Source organism: Marmota monax, unplaced genomic scaffold (genome assembly GCF_021218885.2).
Source record: "Marmota monax isolate L192 unplaced genomic scaffold, Marmota_monax_Labrador192_F-V1.1 WCK01_AAM20220418_F8-fsc00226, whole genome shotgun sequence".
Classification (NCBI taxonomy): Eukaryota; Metazoa; Chordata; class Mammalia; order Rodentia; family Sciuridae; genus Marmota; species Marmota monax.
In genome coordinates this window covers 625,252-650,916 of record NW_026693142.1, presented here as the reverse complement: position 1 = coordinate 650,916, position 25,665 = coordinate 625,252, and the positions used below count along the sequence as shown (strand labels likewise).

The 25,665-nt window shown below is 54.6% G+C and overlaps 1 protein-coding gene across 4 annotated transcripts in view; it reads right to left on the bottom strand.

Annotated features, from left to right (window-relative positions):
- The window catches only part of Dpp6 (dipeptidyl peptidase like 6), a 734,784-nt gene that overhangs the window by 90,421 nt on the left and 618,698 nt on the right, over nucleotides 1-25,665 (bottom strand). For all 4 annotated transcript variants that reach the window (XM_046455142.2, XM_046455141.2, XM_046455143.2 and 1 more), the window contains exons 9-10: nucleotides 4,971-5,125; nucleotides 3,445-3,542 (exon numbers count right to left, since the gene is read on the bottom strand). In XM_046455142.2, the coding sequence (XP_046311098.1) occupies nucleotides 3,445-3,542; nucleotides 4,971-5,125 (253 nt within the window). The remainder of the gene's footprint in view (nucleotides 1-3,444; nucleotides 3,543-4,970; nucleotides 5,126-25,665) is intronic.

Genomic DNA, 25,665 nt, shown 5'->3' with positions numbered 1-25,665 from the left:
GAGCTGATGGTATAAGTGATAGAGGTGGTGAAGACAGTGATAATGATGGTAGAGACAGTGGTGATGGAAGTGGAGGTGATGCTAGTGGAGGTGGCTCAGGCCCTGAAGAATGTGGACTCTGTCATCCTGTGGTATTTCTATTGCTCCAGTGATCTTTGACTTCCTTCCCGAATTCTTAGTAAAAAGTAGTCAACATATCATGATTTACATAAATTGTAAAGAAAAAAGGTTGTTTTATTTCTAAGTCGGTGTGGGCTGTGTCATGGGCATTGCGTGTGAAGGAAGAGCCTAGGGTCAGAGAAGACCACAGGAAATAGCAGCTCCCTTAAGAATGCCAGCAATCAAGCATCACTGCATAATTAGAAGCTCAGCACTGGACATTCATACAATGATGTTTAAGGTCACTACATAGCTGGGGCAGGGGACAGGGTGAGAGCAGAGGTCTACACCTCCAGCTGCTCTCTGGGTCAGTGTCTGTCATCGCCTGTTGCCACAGCACAGTTCAACTCGTCTTTGGCACCATACTGCCAGTATCTGCCACATCTTAATTCAACACCCCGCTCAGTGGCTGCAGAAGAGCCCGAGGAAACCAGCAAAAATGACCATGTGTTTTATCAGCGCAGCTGCCGTGTGGGCCCGCAGAAGCCTGCCGGTGCGTGCGTGACGACCTGCCTGTGCTCCTCTCTGCCCCCAGGAGAGACGCCTTATGCTTCCTGGACAGGTCGGGTGGCTCCTCCCAGGGCAACCAGGCGTTCTGGGTGGCGGTCGCCTGCCCATGCTGTGCCTGGCGGCTCTGGGGTTGCTGTGCTTAGTTGTCTTTAAACAGACGTCCCTGGCCGGCTTCCTCGGTGCCTGGACCCTGTGCACCGTGGGGCCACCCAGCACTTCCATGGCCCGCCGTGGCGGGTGGTCTGCTCCCACGGGTGGCTTCTGCCATGATTCTTCATGGCCAGTGGCTGAGAGCCGTCGCAGTTCTCTGCACTATGAGCTCCCCGTGGGGAGGCCACCAAATCTTTGTCCCAAGTCTTAATAAAAGCGTGTGGCACAGAGACACAGTGCGTGGCAGCAGAGGGCTTCCAGAGCACTGGCCCGACTTCCGCGGTGTCCGAGGGAGCCAGGTGCAAGCAGGCCCCCGGGGAAGCTGGAGTGCGGAAGGGCGGACGGCCGCACAGCCCTGTCCCTGCCTCCAATGAAACTGGAGCTTGCAGGGGAGAAGGGGTGCAGACTTGAAGAACCGTCACCAGTAAGTAAATGATCGCAGGTGTGAGAAGAGCCAGGATGCAGGGCATGTCTGAAGAGGAGGCCACCCCCCTAGAGATGACAGTGTCACAGTTAAGCCAGATGTCCCAGCCTCAGCACTGCTGCGTTTGGGCCCTGAGGAGTCCTTGCTGGGGGCCTGCCCTACGCACTATAGAGTCTCCACTCATCGCTAAAGCTTCCAGACGATGACCCCTGGCTTAGGGGGATGATCTCCAGCCGACCACCAGGGTTCAAGCTGTAGTTCTGTGGTCTCGGGCAAGTTGCCCGGGCCTGGGGATAGCTCAGTGGCAGAACCCTTGCCTACCAGTAGCCCACGCAAGGCCCTGGATTTATCCTCAGCCTCACTAAAAAGCAAAACAGAAGAGCGTTTCCTGTCATCGTGGTTGTGGGGCCTGGGGGGATGGCACAGAGCACAGGGGAGGCTTGGGGCTCATGCAAGCTCTTGGGCACCGTGTTCTTCAGGGGCGATAGCTGCTTGCCTTTGGTCTCTACTTTCTGACCTACCCCTGCTCGCCTTTAAGGTCTCAGGATGTGTGACAGAGGAGCAGTAAGAGAAGTAGCATCTGCTCACTACACATCCATAACGCTCGTGGAACACGTCGTCTCATTTAGCTGAGGAAACCAGAGCGAGCAGAAAGCCCAGTAGCCAGCATCCAAACGTCGAGTTCTGACTGAGGCTAATTTTTCATTGTCCTTGAAGCTGATCATGCCTGCGGCAACAGCGTCACCAAATTGACTAAATGAGACTTTCAATTAACTCCAACAGATGGCTGAGATTTTCCAGGTGACTTTCCCTATTAATTCAGCGAGTTGGCTGGACCAGGCCCCAGGAGGCTGGCGGGGATGGGAACAGTGAGATCTGTGGGTCTTCAGGAGAGGAGCCAAAGCAATAATCTGAACTTTGTTTTATCCCAGAAAAACATCATCAGCCAAGCTGATTTGATTCCTCTGAGCAGCGCACACTGAGGGCAGCCTGCCAAAGACAGATCGGCAGAGCCAGGCCCTGGGGCAGCTGCCGGGGGGCCAGGTCCACCTCCTCCCTGGGGAGACTTTGGTCCTCCTGTGGGAGGGGGAGGAACAATCCAGGGCAGGGAGAGGGCAGCGACAGCCCTGATGGACAGCAGCCCCGGGTCCGCTCTGCCCTCCCGAGGACCACGGCATCAGGTCCCATTAAGGGCGAAGAGCGGGGAGCTCCAGCTCTGTGCGGGTTCCTGGTTGGGTGAGGACAGCGTGAAGGCCATTCAGAGGGTGCTGGGTATCCACCACTGAGCTAGGCCTGTCGGGAGCCAGAGTAGAGGGCCCGGCCTCTTGTTTTAGAAGTTGCCAGAAGGTTCTGACAATGACGAAGAGCCAGGCTAGAGGCACACAGAGTTGGCGCTGGATATTTGCTGAGCCGCGAATGAATGATTCGGGGCATAAACAGGCCCCTCTGCAGTGCCATGGGGACCTGTGGACGTGCGGACCCCCAGCACCCCGCGCTGCTCCCTGCTCGAGTCTCCACCCATAGTCTCAACAGAGGAAGGTCCACCTGGGACGTAACTGGACACTGGTGGTGTCATCAGCCCCCGGCTGCTTGAATTTGGGGGCAAAGCTGAACTGATACTGAGGAGGCTCCTCTTTGGCAGATCCTACTCAGTTGTTTTGACTTAACAAAAAAAAACCTACTAAACCAGATACTGATAATAACACGTCAGTGACATTGCTGATGTGCTCCGTGGTTGTTCCCAGTGGGAGATCTGGCCTGAGAACAGTGGGAATCACCAGCCCCCAGCAGGAGCTGGTCAGTTACAGATGCCCTCTAGGGCTGCTCCAGACACGGGGACCCTTTGAAAACATTCTGCCTCCAAGGACTTTCTGGGGAGGTTGCACCAGGTCTCCCAGTGAATGCCATCTAGTGTGCCACGTGCAGTCAGTGCCACCCACCCGAGACATGGCCCTCTGGGAAAAGCCCAGCCTCCCGGGGGTCAGCACTCCAGATGTCGGCTGACCAGTCAGCACCTGCTGACTGGGATTCATTGTTTTTCCCCCTCGGGAAACCCAATCATAAAGCAGTAAGGAACACTAGAAAACGCACCTCGTTCTTGGATATTTATCTTACTAGTGAGACAAGTCTGGTCCCGAGGAGACCACACAATACCTTTCATCTCAATTCTCCTCTAACCTACGAGAGGGAGGAAAACAGACCTCATCCGTGGGTCGTCAGGGGGCATCATCTCCAGGTCGTGGGTGGGTCCATTCAAGCCGATGACGTGCAGGGAAATGCTGGGGTTCTCACTGCCAGCCTGTGAAGCCAAGGGGCGGAGACGTGAGTGAGTGACCTCTGGCCTGCAGAGCGCCCCAGCCTCGCAGAGCCTTCCCAGAAGAGGCACATGTGGGACTGCAGGAGGGCGGAACTCAGCACGAGGCATGGCGTTCACCGTGTGGAGGACAGGCCAGCCACCTGTAGAACTTTAAAGTGAGAAAGGAGAAAACCAGGACAGTTCTTTCCCTTCCCAGAACACCTGCCCCTTCCCATTCCGTCCAACAGGCTCATTCTGCTGAGGTCAAGCGAGTTCTGCTGGCCTTGGCAAACCGTCACGGGAAGGGAAAGACTAGAAGGGGAAGGTGCACGCAGCCCAGCCAGGGGGTGAGCGAGCGGTGGAGAACGTCCACCGACAGTATGGCTCCTCTGGCAGCGAACCACAGGCTGGTAGGTCCAGGGAGTTCTCAGGGGAGGGGCAGGCACTGCTGGCTCTCAGAGGTGGAGTGAGGCCCAGCAGGGAGGGGCTCCCTTCAGTGTGGCCAGTGGCTGCTGAAGCCAGTGGACAGGAGCTGCATCCCACTCCTGGCCTCAGCCTCCCACAGGTGAGTGGGCTGACTTTTTAGCACCAGGCCCTCCCCTTGAGTGTTACGGCTGTGTTCGGTAATGAAGTGAGTTTGGATGCCCGTGCCCTGCAGAGAACCCTGGATGTTCTGCTGCTCTTTGGGTCAGAAATTGACGGTCTTCGTCCGTTCAGGCTGCTATAACAAAACACCCCAAACTGGGAAGCCCTTAGACAGACGCGATGTGTCTCTCACAGTTCTGGAGGTTGCAGGTGCAGGATCAAGGTGCTGGCAGGCTGGGGGTCGGTGAGGGCCCTGTCCACACCAATGAGCCTTGTCACTGGGTCCTCTCCTGGTCACCTCTCCAGAGCCTCCTTTATGAGGCACTATTCCCAGTTGTGAAGGCCCCTCATGGCCTGGTCACCTCCTAGGTGGTCACCTGGAGGTGACCTCACCCAGGAGGTCTACCTCCTAATGTCTTCACCCTGGGGCAAGGATCTCACTCTGTACCTTGTGTACCAAGCACAAGGTACACTGGCCAGCCCCTCCCAGGGACAGCCAGAAGTTGTTCGGACTTCTCAGAAGTCATGTCCTCGAAGGCTCGTGAAGAGGAAGTGTGGTACCACGATTTTTGTCACCCAGTGTCACGGTGAGGGCAATGTATTTATTTTGGTTCCAGGGAAGCTCAGGCGAATGATGAACAGTCACTCAATTATTTAAAATAAAGTAAACCTGCCAACGAATTCCACTCAACAAAGATGGGAACTTAATGCAACGTAATGAGAAGTAATTGATCTTGCCTGTGTCTACGGCACTGCTCACCCACACGCCTGAGTACCCACCGCCTCGCTCCTGGGCGCCCGGGGCTCATGAACGATTCAGGGCCCGGCTCCTGGCGCTCGGCTCACCTTGGGATAGTGGTAGGGCTTCACGGTGGGGTAGGCGGAGCCCGTGTAGGTGGGCAGCTCCATGAGGGGGACACGGGAGTCGTTGATGGTGGCATAGGCCAGCCTCGTGCCATCGGGAGACCACCAGTGCGCGATGTGGGTCTTCAGAATCTCCTCTGAGGGAAACAAAGGAGAGCGCGGTGAGCAGGCAGCCAGGGGGCGGAGCCAGGGTCAGCTCGGGTGGCTGGACCTGCGGGGCTGCACATCTGTGCAGGGACCCTGCAGTGTGTGAAGTGTCTGCATTTGAGAACTATGAGCCTAAGGAATGCTTTTAGAAAAAGCTGGTCATCATTATATTTTAATTATCTCCTTCAATGTCATATTCCCATTATTATAACTGTTACACTTTTATAAACCCTTTCTCTGCTAATGAGTGCCTTTGAGTGGAACTACTATTCTATGTTGGAGATCGTTATTTTAATAACAGAACTAGAGGAAGTCAGCTCACACCGTGGCGTGGCACATCTGGACAGAACCCAGTGAGGAAGGACGGCCCTCCAAAGGTCCCATCACAGAAAGACAGGCCCACCTGGGGGGATCCGGGGACCCGCACAGACTCACAGCCCCCTAAGACTCAGCCCTGAGGAGACGGAATGTGTTAAGGCAGGTGTGCCTCACCTTAACAGAGGGCGTGGCTTCACTGTTTGGCAGAAAATGCCACAGGGGCATCTCAGAAAGGACTCAGGGGGAAAGTGACCCGAGGCTCAGCGGGAAGCACCCGTCATTCAGCCCCATCCCACAGGGATGTGACTGATCAGTGTCACCTACAGACGGGCCTCCTAGTGTCTGAAATCCAATCCAGAAAGAAAATTCTACTGCAGTGTTTTTAACATGCGAAGGGCAGACACCTCCAATGCTCCGAGTCAGAACGCCTGGAGTCAGAGCGGCCATCACGGTGCTGACCGCTTGCAGGTCAGGGGGCTCTCCTGTGAGAAAGGGAACCTTGTCGTGTGAGCCAGCTCTTTCTAGGTTTTCTTCTAGAATGATTATCCACATCATAGCACACAGGAGTCTGGCTGCACTGGGCAGGGGTATCACGAGCCTGCTGGACCCAAGGACACATGAGAAAGAACGTGCGCATGTCCTCACCGGGGACAGGCTGGAGGGAAGCTGGGGTGGCCGCCATGGGAGGACATGGTTGTTGGTGGGGACCCAGCAGGGAGACTGGGAGCTGGCGCCAGCCTCGGGGTCTGGGGGACTGAGAGCAGATGGGGGTGAAGACGCTCCAGGAGGACGCAGGCCCTCCCAGTCGCCCACCCCCATCAGGCACGCAGTGGGTCTCACTGCTGGGTGTCGGAGCCCGGAGGCCGCGCGGTGGGGGGTTTGTTCTTCCCACCCCCTACCCTCCCGATGTTCCTGGCACCTTCGGGTGGAGGAATTATGAGCTTCATTATGTGCTGTTCTCCTTTCAGACAGCTCCCCGCTGTCTTCTAGAGCCCCCTCCTGCAGGCAGCCCAGGGGGACTCCCTGCAGAATGTGACTTGGGCATGGGACAACCCCAGCACCAGACAGCAGAGCCTCAGGGTGCATGGAGCCCGTGGAGAGGACACTGCCCCCCACTGCCACCAGAGGTGCCCCAGGCTGCAGCACAGAGCTAAGGGAGAGTGGACACAGGGCCCCGAGTCCTGTGCTTGAACCCGTTCAGCTGTCTCTTCACAAGGCCCCATCTGTGACACTAAGGTCCCTTCCACCTGCAGTGCTGTGACCTTGGGCATCTTCCCAGCTCCTCAGAAGTGTTGCCACTGCCTGTGGGGACAGGGCTGGGAAGGAGCAGCAAGGAGCAGGGTGGCTGAGTCTCAGGTCTGTAGGAGTCTCAGGCCTCTTACAGGATATGCCAGAGCCTTTGGCAGCTGGAGGAGAGGGTCAGAAGTGACTGTGCGTGGAGTTACCTGGCACCGTAAGTAACAGACTCCAGCACTTGGTCTGCTGGAAAAATCGGCACCTTTGAATGCAATTTGTGGTGATTCTGCTCAGTCACTCCTGCCCTGCAGGCTGGGAGGAAGGGGTGATCAGCAGTCACGGTGAGTGAGCAGAGTCGGAGGGACAGGGCAGAAGGGAGCCCAGCTTTCTGCGGTCAGCGGTGGAGCAAATCCAGCTCAGGGAAGGCTGAGCGGAGAAGCAGGGCTGGTGGCAACCCAGGCTTCATGAAGGAGGAAAGGCCGGCCAGACACAGCCCTGACGGCCAGGCACCCCAGGACGCTGCCCGTCCATTCCTTCTCCTTGAACCCGAGCAGCCCTGGGCATGACGAGGCCACTCTTGTCCCATCTAACATGCCCGCTCACAGGGGGCCAGGCAAGGGAGGCCCCGCCTCCTCTCCACCACCTTTGTGAACACCTCGCTTCTAGACCTGCCCTTGGACCAGAGGGAGGTTCATCTGCTCGAGCCTGACCAGCAATAGACAGGGAGGGCCACACATGGACCCAGGAGGCCGAGAAGAGGGGTGGGGAGGCCTGAGCTGGGTGCAGAATGATTTCTGTCAATTCCACCGACACACGCAGGGTATTTCCTCTGAGCTCAATTCACTGTTCAGAGCATCTGGGTGCAGATTACACAAGGTAGGTGTGGGGCAGACCTTGAGCCCACCTCCCTGGGGAACGACACATGTCTGCTGCTCCCCCGGGGAAGAGTGCCTGTTCCTTTAATCCAGCCACAATGCGACAGTGGCATATGGACAGGTGTTCTGACGCCAAAGGTGGCCCCCAAAGCTTATAACTGTATTTCCCTACATGTGCTTTACCACATCACTCCTTGGTGTGTTCATTTTTCAGTGTGGTGGTCGCTCATTACAGAGATAATTAAGTATAAGAAACTAGTGGGGAAGGCCTGGGCAAATGAAATCCTGACATCACAGCATTAATTATGAATGTCCCTATTCTGCAACATTTTCCTCAGGAACACTAGCTTAATGAGGCAGTTGCTTAAATGCCACACACCAAATAATGTAGTTTAGGAACAGAGATTTGAAGACAGAGGGGAAAATTCCCTATTTCATCAACTAAATTAATTGCTTGAAACTTGCCTGGGAACAGAATCAATAGCTTGCCTTTCTGAGCAAGTACAATTATCTCAGGCCAATGAGAGGATGTGTCTTTCCCTCACCTTCCCTGATCTGCTAGGGGATTATTTAAGTATCAAAAAGGAAGACACACTTGGGGACATTTGCTAGTCAATGACCACCTTTCTCTCTTGAAGATGCCCCTGTGTCCACGCGGCTTGGCTCACAGCAGAAGGGGGCTGTTGCCTTCCTTTCCTATCAAAGCAATTATTTAAAGTGATTTTCATTCACTCCAAACCGTGCTAAGGGTCAGATCAGAGGACAAATCCCCTGGGCTCAAGGGGATCAAGAACAGTCCAATACAGGGGAGTCTTCACACCTGGAGGTCATTTGGCCAATGCAGATTGAGAGACGGCCACCAGTATCCACCAGTATGGCTCCTTCACATTCGTCAGGCAGTCTTTGGTGGTGTGCAGGGCTGCACCCAGGACGTGGTGGACAGTGCTGTTGACACAGGGCTGGTGGGTTGGGCAGAGTCGGTGCGTGCTGGGGTGGGAAGCTCGGCAGGGCTGGGGTGCAGCCTGTTAAGAACAACCCACCTGAGGGCAAGGAAACCCTGCCCTGGTGGCAACCGGATGGAGCCGGGGACCTCAGGCCTGGATGAGCAGACAGAGAGCCAGCACCGCTAGGCTTCCCCGGGAGGTGCAGCCTGAGAAAGGGGAAGTCGCAGCAGCCGATGGGGCACCAGCCAGGGGCTGGAGGCGGAGTGGGGCCTGCAGGGACAAGCAAGGCCCACCACATGCAGTGCTGCAACAGCTAACTACCTACTCTCTGTGCACTTGAGAACCGCGGCAGGTAGAGTCAAAGTGTTCTTTCCCCGGAAGACACGGCAGAGAGGCATATGTCCACGAGCTTGGTGCAGCCATCCTGTAGTGCATGGGGATCTCAAACCACGCGTCAGGCACTCCAAATGTGCACACTCTTACTAACACATGAACAAACCCCAACGACTGGAGGCACATGCGGTCTGATGGAGTAGATGCTGCCCCCGGGGACGGAACGCCTGTGGCCACATGGGCATCTATGAGATATGCTTCTGGATTATTTGGGGGACTGTGCCTTCCTAAAGAGAGAAAGGACAGGTCCTTTGGAGGTCTGTTGAGGGTTGGATTGTGAATGGCAGGTCCTCTCTGAGGTTTGTTGTGTCTCCAAGAGAGACATTGATGTTCTAAGCCCTTGTGCCTGTGAACGTGACCTTGTTTGGAATTAGGGTATTTGCAGATGCCATAGTGGCATAAATCAGGATGGACAGGTCACACTGGAGTGTGTGGGTCCTTGATGTCCTTAAGGAGAAAAGTGACAGGAGAGACACACAGGGGAGACTGTTAGGTGATGTTGGAGGTAGAGACCGGAGGCCCGCATCTGCAGCCAGGGTTAGGTCCTCTTCACAATGGCAGCATTGGAGGCTCAGGGAAATGGACTTTGGGAACAAATACTGAGCACTCAGCTCGTACTAGACCCTGGACCTTTGGTGGAGGCAAAGCTTAGAAGTTTATAAAAAGTGAAATATGAGCTGCCACTCACAACCCCCATATGCAAGAGATCAGCACAGAAACCTTAAGGACCACGGGGGCTGGACACACAGGAGTTAGAAGGAAGTCAAATAAAATTAGAGAAAGCTCTTATTGGGAGGTGCAACAGCAGAGTCTGGTCTTTGGCCCCAACATCCACACTCCTTCCTATTTTAGTACAAGAGCCAGTGAGTCCCTGCTGGGCACGTGGCCTTCCAGTGCCCACAGCACTACCCAGGCCCTGCAGGGCAGGAGTGGCATGTGACCAGGCCTAGGCCTGCCTTTAAGGGGACAGGGTGTGGCCACCACAGCTTCTCTTCCCCCTTGCTGCTGACTGGAGTGAAGACTTGGGGATGGGACCTTGTCATACAGGTGACGGTGACACTCTGGCAAGGATCTCAGAGGTCCATGGGATGGTAAAAGTTCTCCAGTCCTTCTTACCAGCAGGAGCTTCTGGCAGACACCTGGAGCCGGAGCTGGATGTTAACGTTTACACGTGGAAGACAGAGCTTCTGACAGGTCAGGGCTCTGCAAAGGGCTGAGCCCAGGAAGGACGTGCTTCTCCCATCCATGTTCTAAGGCGCTGTGAGAGGGACACACGCTCTGTGAGAGCCGAGGCCTCACGTGCAGACCAGGGAGGGCTTGGGGAAGGGAGGGGACAGCACTGCAGGGTTGTGAGTAAGGCCAGTGCTGTGACCTCCCTGGAGTCTCCTTGGGGGCTGGATGCATGGGGTTCACTGCCTGGCCCTGAAGTCAGCAAAGAGAACCCAGGGCAGCTCGAGCCGCACAGACAGGGAGAGAAAGTGATGCGGTGGCTTGGGGACTTGTGGAAACAGACCTGCGGCATGTCCTCTAGGGTTCTGATGTCTGCCCTGGAGAGGGGGAGCCACAACACATTGCTGGCCTCATTTTCTGGGTGAGGCAAGGCGAGGTGGGAGGCCAAGGCTCATTTTTGCCAGAGGCATGGTCCTGACAGGGGCCCTGAAATCCATGGCTAAGCCTCATGCTTGAGTCCCCTCACTGCCAGCTTCCAGACCCCCTGAGCTTGGTTGGTGACCATTCTGTTGTCTTTCCAAGGTCATTTCTGTGCAGAGGCCCAGGCACGTCAGGCTAGATGCCGCAATGCCATGCTGGCTCCATAGATTTAACAAGCGGGCAGGCTGGTCTGGGGAAGGTGTTGGGCGCACAGCTGTCCAGAGCAGCAAAGAGCATCAGCAGCATCTTCCGAACACAGATCCATAACCATAGTCCCGTGCCGCAGAGCAACTGCTGTTTATACTGCAGAGCTGACAGTGGTCCTGTAAGGTCACAAAGGAGCTGAGAACCTCTATCCCCCAGTGACACTGTGACTGCCACAATATCCCAGTGTAACACCAGCCAGAGGTGGGGCTGGTGCTGGTGTAAACTAACCTGCTGCTCTGCCAGTTGTAGGAGTCCCACACAGTCACGCAGTGTGACGTGCTTGATAGTGACCAAAAGCTGCTTATGTGCTTACTGCACTGTATTAAAGTCACTATTTTAGAGTAGACCCTGGCAGGAATAAGAGTCTAAGGAAAGCAGTGAATGCTGTGCTGTGCGGCAGCAGCCTCACACTCCTGTGCTTAGGCTTCTCTTGCTGGCATCAGGAGGCTGTCAGGCGACTGACCTGCACCTTCTGGGTTGTGGACATAGACTCTGTGGGGTTGGCACAGTGGAGAACTCACCTAATGATGCATTTATCAGAACTGACCCTGCTGTTAAGTGAAGCACAACAGTACTTCATGACCTGATCTGTGGTTGTTAGTGCCCATTTACACCTTACTATAAATTATTCTATTGAGATCAACAATGTGCTGGGTGTGGTAGACTCTATCTTTTGAAATTGGCCACAGTGGTAATTCCAGAACTTGAAACTTCTGCAAAGAGGTGATGTGCTTCCCCCTGAACCATGGCAGTCCTTCAAGAAGCTGGAACCAGTGGAATGTGGTATAAATTGGTGTTGTGTAACTTCTAGATCTGATGTAAAAGGCAGCTTGGCTTACACCCTTGACACCATCCGCCATGTTGTGAGGAAGCCCTGGCCACATGAAGCAGGTACCTGGAGGTGATCCAGCCAGTGTCAGCCACAGGACACGTGTGTGTGGGAGCCCTGGGTCAGATCTAGCTCAGTCGTCCAGTAACCCTAGGGGTGCAGAGAGAGCCATGTTTGCCGAGTTCTTCCTAATTTATAGATGTCACTGCTTTTAAGTCCTTGAAGTTTATATCAACGAGGTCAACTTCATAAAAGTTTTTGAATTAAAAAAACATTAAAAGATTTTGAAAACAGCAAGGAAAGGAAGAAACTGAGCCATTGGTTAGCATTCCATTCCTCTGTTTTGCTCTTTGGGTGTTCCCTAGTCTTCCCTCTCCATTTCCACCACAGGCTCTTGAGAAACGCCCAGAACTTCTGGCCCTTTGCCTTCTATTCACAAGCCTCATGTCCAAATAGACAGCAGCCAATCGGAGATGTTTTCTTGGTCCTGCCTACTGGCTAGCTCATTCCACTGCTCATGTGCTCACTCGGGCACTGTCCACCCATTTGTCCAGTCGGCAGACATGCTCACACAGCAGAGGACCCGAGCTCTGGCCAGACACACAGAGGCTGGCCAGGAGCCTTGCAGTCACCAGGGCAGGGGAACAACATCTGCTGACCGGGGATTCACTAACTGAGTTCTTGGAACAATGCTGGAGGTCTGAACTGGAGTTGGCTTTGAAACAGGGGGCCCAACCGGCTGCGGCTGGAATGAGGTGAGGCAGGATTGAAGGCCATGGTCAGGGCTAGGTTTGCACAGGCTCAGGGCAGGGGGCGAGGAGGACAGGGAGGAGAGCTGGTGAGGTGGCTCTGGCCTCTGGGGTTGGTCTCTGGCCTGAGCCCTAAGAATCCACCCCATGGGTCACCCCCTTGCCTCCTGTGGCCACCCTGAGCTGGGCGAGAGGGACAGCTGTTCCTGCAGGGAAGGCCCTTGAGTTAAACATAGAAACAGCCTGGGGATTCACTCCCCTCCCTCCAGCACCCTCGATGGCTGTTGATGAAGGAGGCATTTAAAGTACAAGTGGGTCCTCAGCAGGGAAGATGATCAAGTGATAATCAAACATACGCAAAGATCAGCTGAGCAGCAAGGAGCTGGCTGGGGAAGGGGGAGCGGCAAGACAGGGGTGCCGGGGGGAGAGGGAGGCTGAGGAAGCGGGGCTCGGGGCTCCTCCCCTCACGGGACTACTTACAGCCATCACTTTATGGTTTTTTTTTTTTTTTTCCTAAAGAAGAGTCCCACAAGTTTTATAAGCTCTTGGCCTCACGAGTGGGGATCTGTTTCAATAGGGACAAAAATAACTTTTGGAGAAAAATTCATGGTAAAATTGCCTCAGTTAGACAGGTGGTCCCCACCTGCTACGCACAGAGGACATGTGCTGTCACGGGAGGCTGGACAGGCTGCAGGATAGGGCGCCAGCTCTGTCCCCCTCTCTGGGTCAGCTCTTGGGCTGTGAATGAGGGGGTTGGCACTGGCCACGGTTTCTCAACCTTTGTGACTCGAGTACCTTCCTAGGGGAAGACGGCAGACGCGGCCCTTGAGTGCAGCTTGAAGCACTCAGTGTCTCCATTAAGGTGATTCACCTTTCCCTCCACACAGCAGCACCTGGTGCCTTCGGGAGTCTCCAAATGGAATGTGGCGGCCACTTATTTGTCTACGTATCACTGAGGACGGTCATGCAGTTCCCTGGCTTCTCGAGGTCCCTGACTTCAATGTGACTCAGCTTTCTTGTAGTAGTGGATTCTAGAACTCCTGCCGCCAGATGGAACGTTACCCTCCTCACTGAACTTCTAAAGTAACCACCACCTGCAGGTCCTCCACAGAGCTCCAGCCACCCAGTCTGCGAGCAGCCGCACCTGCCTCCCAGAGGGTGGGGGGGGGCTGTGGAGTCTGAGGCGAGCCTGGGGAGGGCTCAGGCACGTGGGAGGCAGGGGGCGCAGAGGGCACTGGGTTCCGCGTGGTGATGGACACACTGTTCAGGTTCCGGCCCTGCCACCTGTCCCTTGAGCTGCCATTTGCTGATCTGTACACCTTCTTCCTCCATTTAGAGTTGAGCGGACCCCTGGAGGACATGCAGGCCCCTGCAAAAGCCATCCTGGCATCAGTGAGGATTATCGGGGATGCTCCCTTTTTGGGCACCCTGGTCTTCCCATCCTGACAGCTGCCCACGGCACCCGCTGGTCAGGCACGGTGCTGCCTGTTGCGGAGGAGAGCGACAGTGGGTAACCAGCCAAGGGCAAGAATCTTACTGTGGCCAAGATACAGGAGACCTGAATGCCGTCGGCCTCTCGATGCTCAGAGCAGGCAGCCGCTTGAGGAGACCCTCTTGTTGCAGGATAACTCTAGAATCACTCGAGACCCCGAGGGACGAATGCCTCCTGGTCCAGCCTCAGTTCTGCATGGTCTCTGGACGGAGAGGGAGGAGCAAGGCTTTGTGTCCTGAGATAGGCAAAAGCTTACAAGGGACTCACCTCCACAGCAAAGGGAGGGTCTGCTTCTCAGGGAGATGAGCCAGAGGAGGGAGCACAGTTTTGACAGTGGAGGGACCATGCCCCTTCTGTGCTCCACTGCTTAAGGAGAACTGTGGAACTAGGTCAGGCATGGCTACAGGCTCCTAGTCAGAGGAGGTCAGGGGGAGGCAGGCTGGGCTGGTCCCAGGAGGCTCCTGGAGAGGGACTGGGGCCAGGACTGAGGGTTAGGAGAGTGCGGTCAGGCCATCCCATCCTGAAGTGGCCACTGGGCCCTGCTCAGGAGCACGCCTTTGGAGATTTGAATCTGGTTCTGCCACTTGCCATCTGTGCCACCTTAGGCAGTGAGTCAGCCCCTGTGTCCTCTCTGTACAGCAGGATAATAACAGTGAGGGTTCCATTAGCCAAGGTGTGCAGGATGCTTCTGCTGCTGCCTGCCCTCTGCAAATGCTGGGGCGGGTCTTCTGACCCAGGGCTGCATGCTGGCCTGGGGTGTAGAGAGAGACGGGGCCCAGCTGAGGCAGCAAGCAGAATGTGCCCAAAAGATGGTGCCAGGGTCCCATCCATCTGACGGTCAGGTGAGCTGCTGGGAGCAGACGAAGCCCTCCACCACAGGAAGCCTCATTACCAACCGCCCCCTCTGCAGAAGTGAGTAAGAGCAGGTTGTTCACGCTGCCCCCCAGGGCCAGCGCAGGAGTGCTGGCCTGCCAGGGCCATGGGACACAGGCCTAAAGCACTGGCGGGTTTTCATGGTTCGTTTTTCAAATTGTCTGTGGAAATTCTATTTCCTCTGCAACAGCACAGACCAACAAGCAACCGCCACGCCGGTCTACCACTTTTCCTTCTTACAATAATGAAGAAAGACTGCAGTGAGGGTGCTGACTCTGGGGAGGCGGGACTGACCCAGAGGGACCAAGAGAGCACATCCCAGTCCACAAAGCATGCCGCCCTGACCCTTCCTCCAGCCCCAGCAGAGCCCCGTCAGGGCAACACTGTTACTCTTCCTACCAAAGCTCACAAGTGCACACTTGTGTATGTGTGCATGTGTGGGAGTGTACTGTGCACATGTGTGCATGCATGTGTGCATGTGTATACGTGTGTACACACACACACACACACACACACCCGCGGTTTTTCTTAGGGTTTCTTATTCTTTTCCAACAAGACCTAGCAGCTTCAGGGGGCGCTTGGCAGAAGACAAGCTGAGACGAGGAGGGCCCCCCGGCAGTGAGACCTGTGAGCAGCCTGGCTGCTCTTGTTGCTCAGGCAATTAACTCATTCTATCCCCAGAACAGCCCGCCCTCCAGCTTCTCATGGCAGGAAACTAAGAGGGAACGTTTAAATACTCCTACAACCAGAGGGAACCTGTGGGAGATGGGCTGCATTTGTGCCTGGGACTGACCAGAACTCATCAATTCAGCTCCTGAAATACAGAAAAACAGAAAAGAACTTCCCACCACACTACTGTGATTTGATATTAATTTAATAATCTATGCAGAGATTGGTGGAGATTCTTAGGTAAAATGGATCATCACCCTGCAGTGATTTTTAATTTCCTCGAGCAGTTACAGTTTTCTTCTGGGTATTCTGCCAAAGCTGAACATTCTCTTAATGGCAGCAAGTTAAAAATACTAAGGTTCTGAAATCAGAATTTTGATTGGATAACAACTTAACTACCTGTTGGTCCTTATCACAATTTGTATTTATCAAGGATTTCTGAAAAAGTGCTGAATTTATTTTGTCCTTTTCTGAAAGTCTCTGTTTTTGCCACAAAGCAAATTTATAACCTTAAAGTTGTATGAAATATTTCTTTATAGTTTGGCTTTAGTTTTAAAATTATATGACGAGAATAATATTTCCTTTTATGATGCACTCTAGAAAAGCTCATTATAGCACATTTTCAAAGAAAATCCTAACTAAGCCATAGACACCTTAATCAGACTGAGAGATTCTGCGTAATTATTTCCTAATATCAGTGAAAACACCTTTAAAATATTATGGGTATCAAAAACATGGTGTGTCAGACAGAAAATTGGGTCTCAAGATTTTTTAAGAGGAAGGTTAATTAGCTGTAAGTTATGAATAGTGCTCAGAACAGTTTTGCACCCAACAGCATCAGATTATTAAATTTTCCTGGCTCTATTGTTCAAAGACCAAGCAACAGCCTTACCACTTGTTCAGACGTATCTAATTACAGGTGACAGCTGGAGGGTTCTGTGCCAGCAAAGAGGGCTCAGGCCTGTTCCCGTCACCACTGTAGCAGATACAGGGTCATTCGTAGTCACAGGATGTCCTCCCGCAGTTCCCAGGACACAGATGGAGAAGCAGACAGATGGAGACAGGCATTGGGAAGGGGTATATATTCCCCAAAGATAAACTTAAAATAACCCTTTTTACTCTAAACTTTTTAAATTTGGATTCATCAGGACTTAGTGCTGCGGAAAGGCATATGTGTCCAAAAAATGTGCATAAGCCCAAGGTACTTTGGAAGGATATTCTAACAGGACAATGGAAAGGTCCTGACCCAGTAATTGTCTGGAGTCGAGGGTCTGTTTGTGTGTTTCCACAGGGAGAACAGCAGCCGATTTGGATTCCAGAGAGATTCCAGCAGAGCCCCGTCAGGGCAACACTGTTACTCTTCCTACCAAAGGTCCTGACCCAGTGATTGTCTGGAGTCGGGGGTCTGTTTATGTGTTTCCACAGGGAGAACAGCAGCCGATTTGGATTCCAGAAAGATTAACTAAAGCGATTTCTACAGACCAAAAAGAAGATGATTTGGCTCAAATCCATAACAACTGATATCCAAAACTCCAGTTTGGCTATTCTTACATCTGCAACAGAACCAGGATGCTTTTTTCAATATCTATTTTATTATTGCCCTTTGCCATATCATGAAGTTCTATTTTGTTTTTTCAGCTCATACAGACCTAGGTTAATGTTTTGCTGATCAGTTCTATTTTTTGACTATAGAGTTTTTAAACATTGCAATGGAGATTTCACCTGTAAAAAGTTATAAGGCCTTTACTATAATGTTATGTGTTGTATGTATTATATTATGTGTGCACACTTGTGTTTTGTGTTATATGTTTGAATGTATGTATGTCCATATATCATATATGATGAGCGCTCATGATAAAATGGATCCAAATATTTTTTTTTTCAAAGATAATAATGTTCATTTAATATTCATTCGGTAACATATTAAGCAAGAGCATTCCCACATATAATCGCATGGGAACCTTGCAATCTTTCTTTGAGGGAGTGTATAACTTTGCTCAGGAGCCACTTGTCAAAAGAAACAAACTTTATTTTTAGAACCACACACCAAACCACACAACTCCTCAGGAAAAACCCTCAGAGCCCAACTGCCACCACCGGCTTTCCACAAGCCTCTCTCTCCCACACAAGCTTCTCCCCACCTCCCACAATCCTCCTGCTCTTGAGGCCGATTGGCTGGGTCATGTGGGCGGAGCCAAAAAAGTCCCCCAATGAGCAGCTCCGTGGTCTGAAAGGGCAGGGAAACAGCCCAATGAGCATCACCGCAGAGGAGCCAATCAGCTAGATGTTGCTGGGGCCGCTGTGAGCCAATCATCAGCCGGCAGCTGGTTGCTGGCAGCTGGAAGTTTGCTGGGGCCCCTTTGGCTGTGGCTCTCAACAGAGACAGGCCAGGCCAGGCCAGCTGAACCCCTCCTGGGCCCTGTCTCCCTGCTGCCGCCTGGGATTCTTGGGGTTAATGGCACAGCCTCAGGCCGACACCTCTCTGCGGGCTGTGCATGGTGCTCAATGCCATTAAGGACAAGGTCACCTGTTCCAGGTAGGCACTTAGCCTTATTCTTCCCCAAGCCTGGACAGGGTCCCTAAGCTGGACAGCACCCTCCAAGTATAGGCTGAGATGGTGACAGGGAGAGAATGACCAAAGTGCAAAGTTGGAAGTCCACCCATCAATCCCTTTTGGCAATGACGATGGGGGTGTGTGAAAGATCCCAACACGGGGACGACACTGGCAAACCAACACACATCTATTGGTCCTGGCCCCACACCAGTGCCCAGGGGGCACCCCCATGTCCTGGGTCACCTTGGAGCCAAGCAGCACCCCTTGCAAGGTAGGGCTTCCAGAAGTGCTCTTTTGCTTAGCTCCTGGGCTAACTTTGCTCGCTGCATGTTCCGGAAGCACTGCATGGTGGGATGTGGTGTCACAGACCAGCAGAGTGCTCAGGACAGGGACTGGTGGCTCTGATGGTGCCAGATCTGAGTGCCCTGCTCATGCAATGCACCCAGTGGGTCCAGAGGAAGACGTTCCATCCACATTTCAACGCCCCTGGAGGGCTCCCTCCTCTGCACTCACAAGGTTCTCCATTTTGCAGGTCCTCACAGTTGGGCAGAGACATGTCCTAATAACTGATTCAGCAGCGTCGGTGTTTTGGACCATGTCCCACTGTCACACACATACAGACCTGGCCCTATCGCCTACGGAACACTCCCATCCTCACCAGTCCTCGAACACTGACATTTTCGACCCTCTCTCCCGTTATCCATTCCTGTTAAGGTTTCTGCCCCCCACCCCCCCGGCTGTCCTATTTCATTGAATTGACTTCATGGTCGTGGTCTGCAGGTTGAAGGGTGTGGACTTTCCAACAATGAATCCAGTGCAGCACGCCTGTGCCTGGTGTCCCCACCCTAGGCTGAGCTGTGGACGGCAGCAGGGCTGCGGGTGGGAGGAGGCTGCAGTGGGCACCAAGGTCATGGACCTGGACGTCTCCACGAGGCATTAGCCAGGGGGCCTTCAGCATGGCGCACAGAGGCTGCTTCACACGCTGCACTGCGAGATGGAAGAGTGAAACCTGGCCCTCGCTCCTGTTGTGTGTGAGGGACTCAAGGGAGGTGACACGTGGCCTGTGTTCCCCACCGCGAACCCCAGAGCTCTTGGGCTTTCTCTCCCACGTGCTGCGTCAAGGGGCGCTGGCTCCACTTCAGAGTACTGGCCCGGCCTTCTTGGTGCTGCCTGGTTCTGAGGACGCTGATAAGTGCTTCAGAGCCCGTTCTGCTGGGCTCTGGGCTGTTGACCTGAGGCTCCCGGCTGTCTGAGCCCTGGTGCAGGCCACCATGCCCTGTTGCTCCTCTGTGTCCCTCTGGAGTGGAGTCTCTCCAGGCCACCTCCTGCCTCCCCCTGTGGAAATGGGCACAGGGAAGGGAGAGCTGTTGGGTTCCAGGCCTGCTCTGCATGTGACCTGTCATGTCAGCGTGCCAACTGCAGTGGCTGGGCAGCACTCAGGGAACGGCTCTCCCTTCATCCTTCAGTCTCACTGTTGTACCCATGAGCTGGACCATGGTCAGCTCTCAGGCTCGGCCGCCCTCAGTGACCACTAGTCCTGAGTGACATGAGTGTCCAGAGCATTACCTCGAGGCCAGCAGAGGGTCCTCTGACAATGACACAGTGTCTCAGAACCGCTTGGGCCTGAAAACCTCTGCTCCCCTCACTCTGCAGGTGACAGCAGGTAGACACAGAGGCACTTCAGAGGTTCAGGCACACGGAGGCAGAAAAGAAAAAGGTTCCTCTAACACGCAGGTATTTTCCATGCGGCCCCACAGCTACGGTTTGCTGAGTGCCTTAGAAATGGCCCAGCACTAGACTGACCCATGCTATGGCAACGTTCACAGGGACGCCACACAGCTACTGCCGTGATACCACCCTACAGACAGGAAGCCCAGGTCCCACAGGGAGGAATCTCAGGTCCCACAGGGGAGGAGGCCCAGGTCCCACAGGGGAGGAGGCCCAGGGGTCCAGGAGGGTTGATATGCTTGTTTCACACCCTGGTGAGGGGTGGAGGTATTATGGGGAATGCAGGGCTGCCACAGTCCAACACCCTCCTCATTCCAGGATCCATACTTCACTAGAGGCTTTGCACAAGCCACGCTCCTTTTGGAGACCCACTTTCCTCCTTCGGGCCCTTGTGGGTTTGCAATATTCAAACTGCCTGTGGTTTTAGATTGGATTTTTGGAGCAAAATGAAAATGTCTGCACTGAGGGGGATGCCCTGGAGAGCAAGTGGAGATTGAGTAATGTGGGTGAGGAACATGGGACGAGATGGACTTCTCCTTAGATGGAGCAGAGGGGGCTGGAGGTGACCCAGGGAGCCCAGGACGTCTTGCTGTTCCCCGCCAAGCTGGGTTTCCTTCCCTTCCCTGGCCCTCCTCCAGTGACTTCACTCCTGATAAGCTGGCATGACTCTAACTGGTACTGTCAGCTCCCAGCGGTGCAGCCGTGTGCGTCCTGCCAGGCCCCGGGCACCCCAGGGCAAAGAGACACTCGGTTTTCAGGGGACTCGCCCCTGGGCTGGAGAAGGGCTCAGGGGCTTGTGGTCCAGCCCTCAGGAAGTTCATGTCTTAGATAAAGACAACGTTTCAGTTGCGTTTCATGGGATCAGATGTTTCTCTGGTTCTTTCAGTGAATCTTCTATTTGTCTTTGTGAAATAGTTGGCAGACAATTGCAATTTATTTTTACAGTGACAAGCAACGGTGGTGGTGAATTCTCCTGTGCCCAAAGCTCAACAGTCTAGGATCTCGTTCCTCCCAGTGCTTCCTGGCTAGTTGTGACCCAAAGTGAAGATGCAGAGAGAAGGAACCCCGGCTGCTGGAACTGCTCTGTGAGTATGTCATCCCAGAGGGAACTTTCCAGAAGCTTGGAAACGGCCTGCTGGTACCTGGGTGGGGATTTCCAGAGCAGAACGGCGGCGAGCTGTGGTGGGGACCACAGAGGAGGGCTTGGCCAGCACTCACTGACTCACCAGACTCCAGGAAACTGAGGCACAGGTGGCAGTGCATGGGCCTGTGTCCACCCCATACCTGCAGCTCCTTCTCATGCGCAGCCAAGGAGGGGGGACTTTATGTCCTAGCCGAGGGACCAGAGGGGACACTGGAGCATACGTGGAGAATCCCACGTCTTAGAAGTGCTCCTAGAACCCAGAGGCCCAATGACATGTCTTCCCATGGAGCAGGACAGCCATTCATGTCCCCCTGCCACCCCTCAGACACTCAAACTCTGGAAGGTTCTCCGACTCCTGGCAGCTCCATGTTTGCCTTGAGTTCATCTTTCCCCACTGGCTTTTTTCTTTTTTCCTTGATGGGTGCTGTGAGAATCACAATATTAAAGTCACCCTAACTGCCCACCCTGTGTCCTTTGAACTTTGGTGGAACTCAATGCGGGGGGAAGAACGGTGTCACTAAACCTGCACAGCCATTTCCTGCTAGTTAGCAAACACAAGATGCCAGACACTGTGGTGACTCTTGTGACCCTTCTAGTGACCTGTGGGTAGACTAGAGGAAGAGGAAGCCGAAGCTCAGAGACCATGGAGGCTTGCTCCAAGCCAAGGAGCCCTGTACCTTGATTTTGCTCCAGCTGCGATGTGGAGCCCAGTCCACCACTGGGGCACACGAAGGCTCCCTCCAGAACAAGGAACCTCAGTCGTTTCTCCAGAATCAAAGGACAGGAGCTGGCAGAAGCTCTTTGGTCTCTTGATTCCTCCTGGACAGCAAACCAGAGAACCAGACTCCAGCTAATTTCCTGTTCTACTTGCAGTCTGGCAGCTGGCCACGGCTTGCCATTTGGAGACATCTGCCCGAGTGACAGCAGTACTGCACAGTGTCATCTTTGAATGGGGCAAGAGACAGACCCAAACAGCACAGGCAGTGGGATGGGGTTCAGGATTGTCCTAGAGGCCGTAGCTTAGGATTCTGACTGTGAGCGGGGCTTGCATTCTTGCTAAGCTACTGCTGCTGCATTGATAGCCAAACAAAACCCGAGGCCCCTGAGAAATCTGAGTCCTAAAAATTCACAAAAGGCATAAATAATGTGACTGATAGATCTGTTCCGGAAATAAACGGACCCGTTCTAAATACGGAAAATCTTATTTATTCCTTCTTGCATCTGCTGCCTTTTCCCTGCCACTAAATATTTTATCCAAGGTGCTGAGAGCAGAACTTAATGGGGGTTAAAAAAGAAATCACTGAACAGCAAGCCAGAAGGCAAATGGAGCCTTTACCTTGCAGCCTGGCTGGCTAATCAGCGCTGTGCCATTTGCATGGCAAGTGACTCATTATCATCAGTGGGATCTGCAGATCAGCTCCGAGGAGCCTGGGAGGTGCAGCTCGCCCGGATGGCCACCAGGTGGCAGCACCACTGTCCTGCTCCTTCACGGAGGAAGCAGGGAAGTTGAGGTCCAGCTTCCTGGCAGTGCTCCGAGGGCTGGCCTTAGCGCCCGCCTCCTTTCCTCATAAGGGGCTTGTGGGTGGGGGGGGGCACCAGGGCTTTTCTCTGTGGCCGCAGGCATTTGGAAATCCCCCAGGAGCCACGTTCAGGGGTGGGAGGTCTAGGCCTGCTTGCCGTCCTGCTCCACTGCCCAGGTCACCAGGGAGAATCCAGGACAGGTGGCCAGCTCACTGCAGATCCACCTGCTGCACAGGGCACCTCTGCCTCCCCGCACAGGGCACAGGGCCTGCCATCCTCCTACACAAGGACAGTGATTTCAGAGTCCAGCATTGCCAACAGCGGCAGTGACTGAGGTGCTGACCTTCCCCTGGCAGAGCTCCATTAGGGCAGCTCAGGAAATCCATGCTTCCCCTCCCCAACACACCCCTCTGTCTCCGACTGGCCTGCTGTGGTAAATCTCAGCACACACAGCTCATTCAGAGCAAGAAGGCCCGGGCACTGGAGAGGCCGCGTCCAGGCAGTCTGAGGCCCCTTACATAGTTTCCAACTTCTCTTTCAGCCTTCTTTTCCCCCAGTGATGATGCTTCCAGACTCAGTTCAAAGCTACCATGAAACAGAGCCAAGTATGGACGTCCCTGGCACGAGGCGGTGAGCCGCATCCCAGCCTGCAGGTACAATGGCAAAGCTGAGAGGAAGTCTCAGAACCGCGGCTGGAGAGACCACGGCTTCCCAGGTGCTTCTGCGGAATCCCGCCAAAGACCCAGAGCTGTGCTTTCTCCTTGATTTCTGGCTTGGTCTTCTCCACGCTTGTGTGGCTGTCCGGCTCCCTGAGCACCCAAAGAAACCTTTGTTTGGCTGAGGAGCAAGGGGTCCTGGCATGCTGACTGCTTTGCAGAGATGACCAAGTGTTAGGGTCTTCCCTGTGACCCTAAGTCACAGTGGCCTTTGGGATGACCAATATCCTTGCCAAAGCCTCCCAAACACCAAGGCCGGGGAGCACAGCTGTGGGGGCCAGAACCCCTGGACATCTGAACAGAGCCCCGAGTGGCCGCTGGAGGGCGCTGCCTGGCCAGGCCACGTGGCAGGTCCTGGGTGGAGAGGGGAGTGTCATTAACCGCAGCTGCAGGGCCAGAACACCCCCAGGGCTGTGACGATGGGGTAGAGATCACACATTTCCTCTTGCAGATACTGAAGCACAGCTCAAGTTGGGTCACACCTCACAGGATCTCAAATCTAAAACTGCAACGAAAGACAGAAACCAAGAGAGTGGAAACTACGTTCTGGTGTCATCTGGAGGGAAGGACATTTGTTCTGAAGAACTAATTTCTAAACTAACGGATTAATAGTTGCTGGGTTTTCTGATTTTTGTTTCTATAGCCTTGAATCCGAACATATCATTCTGCCAAGTGTCTCAATGAGCTGTGGATTCAGACCATCCGGTCACAGTGTGAGGAAAGGGCATCTTGCTCTACGTGGACTTCTCGGAGGAGGCAGTCTGGGTCTTACAGCACCTGTTTCCGTGAAGGACCTGGTAGAAGGTGCTGGAGAAGAACACACCCCAGCAGATGGGCAGCAGAAACTGCTTCCCAGACCATCCTTGGCTGCCCGGTCAGGACATTGTCCACCATTCCTCAGGGAAGGGCCCACACCTCCTCCTCTCCCATCCCTCTGTCTTCTCCCTGTCCTTCACTCGCCGTGCGTGGGCCTGCTCTGCACAGCAGCTGATGGATGGGAGTGCCAGGCAGAGACCTGACGTGAGATTCCTGAGTGGGGAGGGCTGCGGGGCCACTGCCAGCTCTGGAGCATCTTCAGGGAACGTTCCGTCTTCCACCAGTTCCTCGTCCCCTCTCCCTGTCTAGAGAGCAGGCACCTGAAGGGGAAGCCACATGGTTGTGGGTAGGGTGTCACCCTCAATGGAAGCTGAGTGGAGGGACGAAGGGTAAGACTTGATTTCAAAGGTCTGACAGATCCAGGAGGGGACCCAGTGACAAGGAGGGTGTGCAGTGGAGTGTGGTTGATCCCAGCCAGCCCTGCAGGCCTGGCCGTTCTGTCCCGAGAGTGGCACAGAGCCGGGACCTGCAAGTGACCCCTCCAGAAATGTCCAGGTTGGGCACTTCCCCAGAAAGCATGCTGCCGGCCTGGTGCCACACAGCTGATGGCTGTCTTTTATTGACCCGTGTGCCAGGTGTATTTACGCCTGCAAAGAACCCGGGGTGCTGGGTGGACCGAGTTTTTCCACTGGAGCTGGAAGGTCCCTCCTCTTTGGGTTGTTCTGAGGCTCAGGTGATCTCTTTCCCTGGCTGAATGGACGTTGGCCTTGCTCTGAACACAGGGTGTCCATGGAAGGTCTGATGCCTTCGAGCAGGTAGTCTCACCTGGGGACAGGGAGGTTGCCAGAACTGCCTGGGTAAGGCCTGCGCCACTACACAGATGTCCTGGTGTGGAGCCGGGAGGCGTGTGGGAAGGGGATAAAGAGGCCAAGGGCACAGGGGCTCCACCCTCCCCACTCCCGACAGGGAGCTGGCTCCAGCGCATCCACAGTAGAAGCGGGCATCCTTAAGAGGTCCTGGGGCATGTGCTCTGTTTCCGAGGCTTGAAATGCCTTTCACAAAATGAGAGGGATGGGGGTGGGGGCTGGCTCTGAGCAGACATGCCAGGAGGGCGGGCCACAGACACCTCGGGTGTGGATTCAAGCCTCCGCTCACGCGCACATGACCAATGTGACTTCTATTGAAGGCAGGCCCCCTCCTGCTGTGTGGCCACAGGAGGGTCACCGGACATCAGGAGCCCAAGTCTCCACCGCTGTGCAGAGGATGAGAGCAGAACAGGCCTTGGCTCTGAGAGGACTCGGTGAGCTGGTTCACGCAGGGCCCCTGTGGACGGAGCCCGCGTGGACGGCGGAAAGTGGTCTATTCCTGCTCTTCAGCTGAGGGAGGCCGTGGCTTGGCATCTACAGGGGAAATCCAGAGCCCAGCCGACCCCAGCTGCACACGCCGGGCTCTGAGCAGGGGGCAGGGCTGTGCCATCCCCCGTGTGACTCGGGGCTCCTCTACCTGTGGCCTGGGGAGAGTCCGCAGCAGGAGGCTGGTGTGCACGAAGACCTCCCCCGTGTCAGCGCTGGGCTGAGGAAGTGCCAAGAAGGAGGGCGGGGGTGAGGGGGCTCCGCCTGGACTCAGGGGCTTGAGGAGGCAGCGGCAGGGCCGGGACTGGGCCGGAGGAGAGAGGGACCCGCCACCAGTGTGGCTTGGCCTGGCGGGACCCCACAGGGGTCCCGCCTCGCCCACCACTCTCAGGCTGCCCTGTGCAAACAGCTGGAAGACAGGAGGCGTGTCACTGGGTCAGAGGAAGCACGGGAGGGGCCCTCGC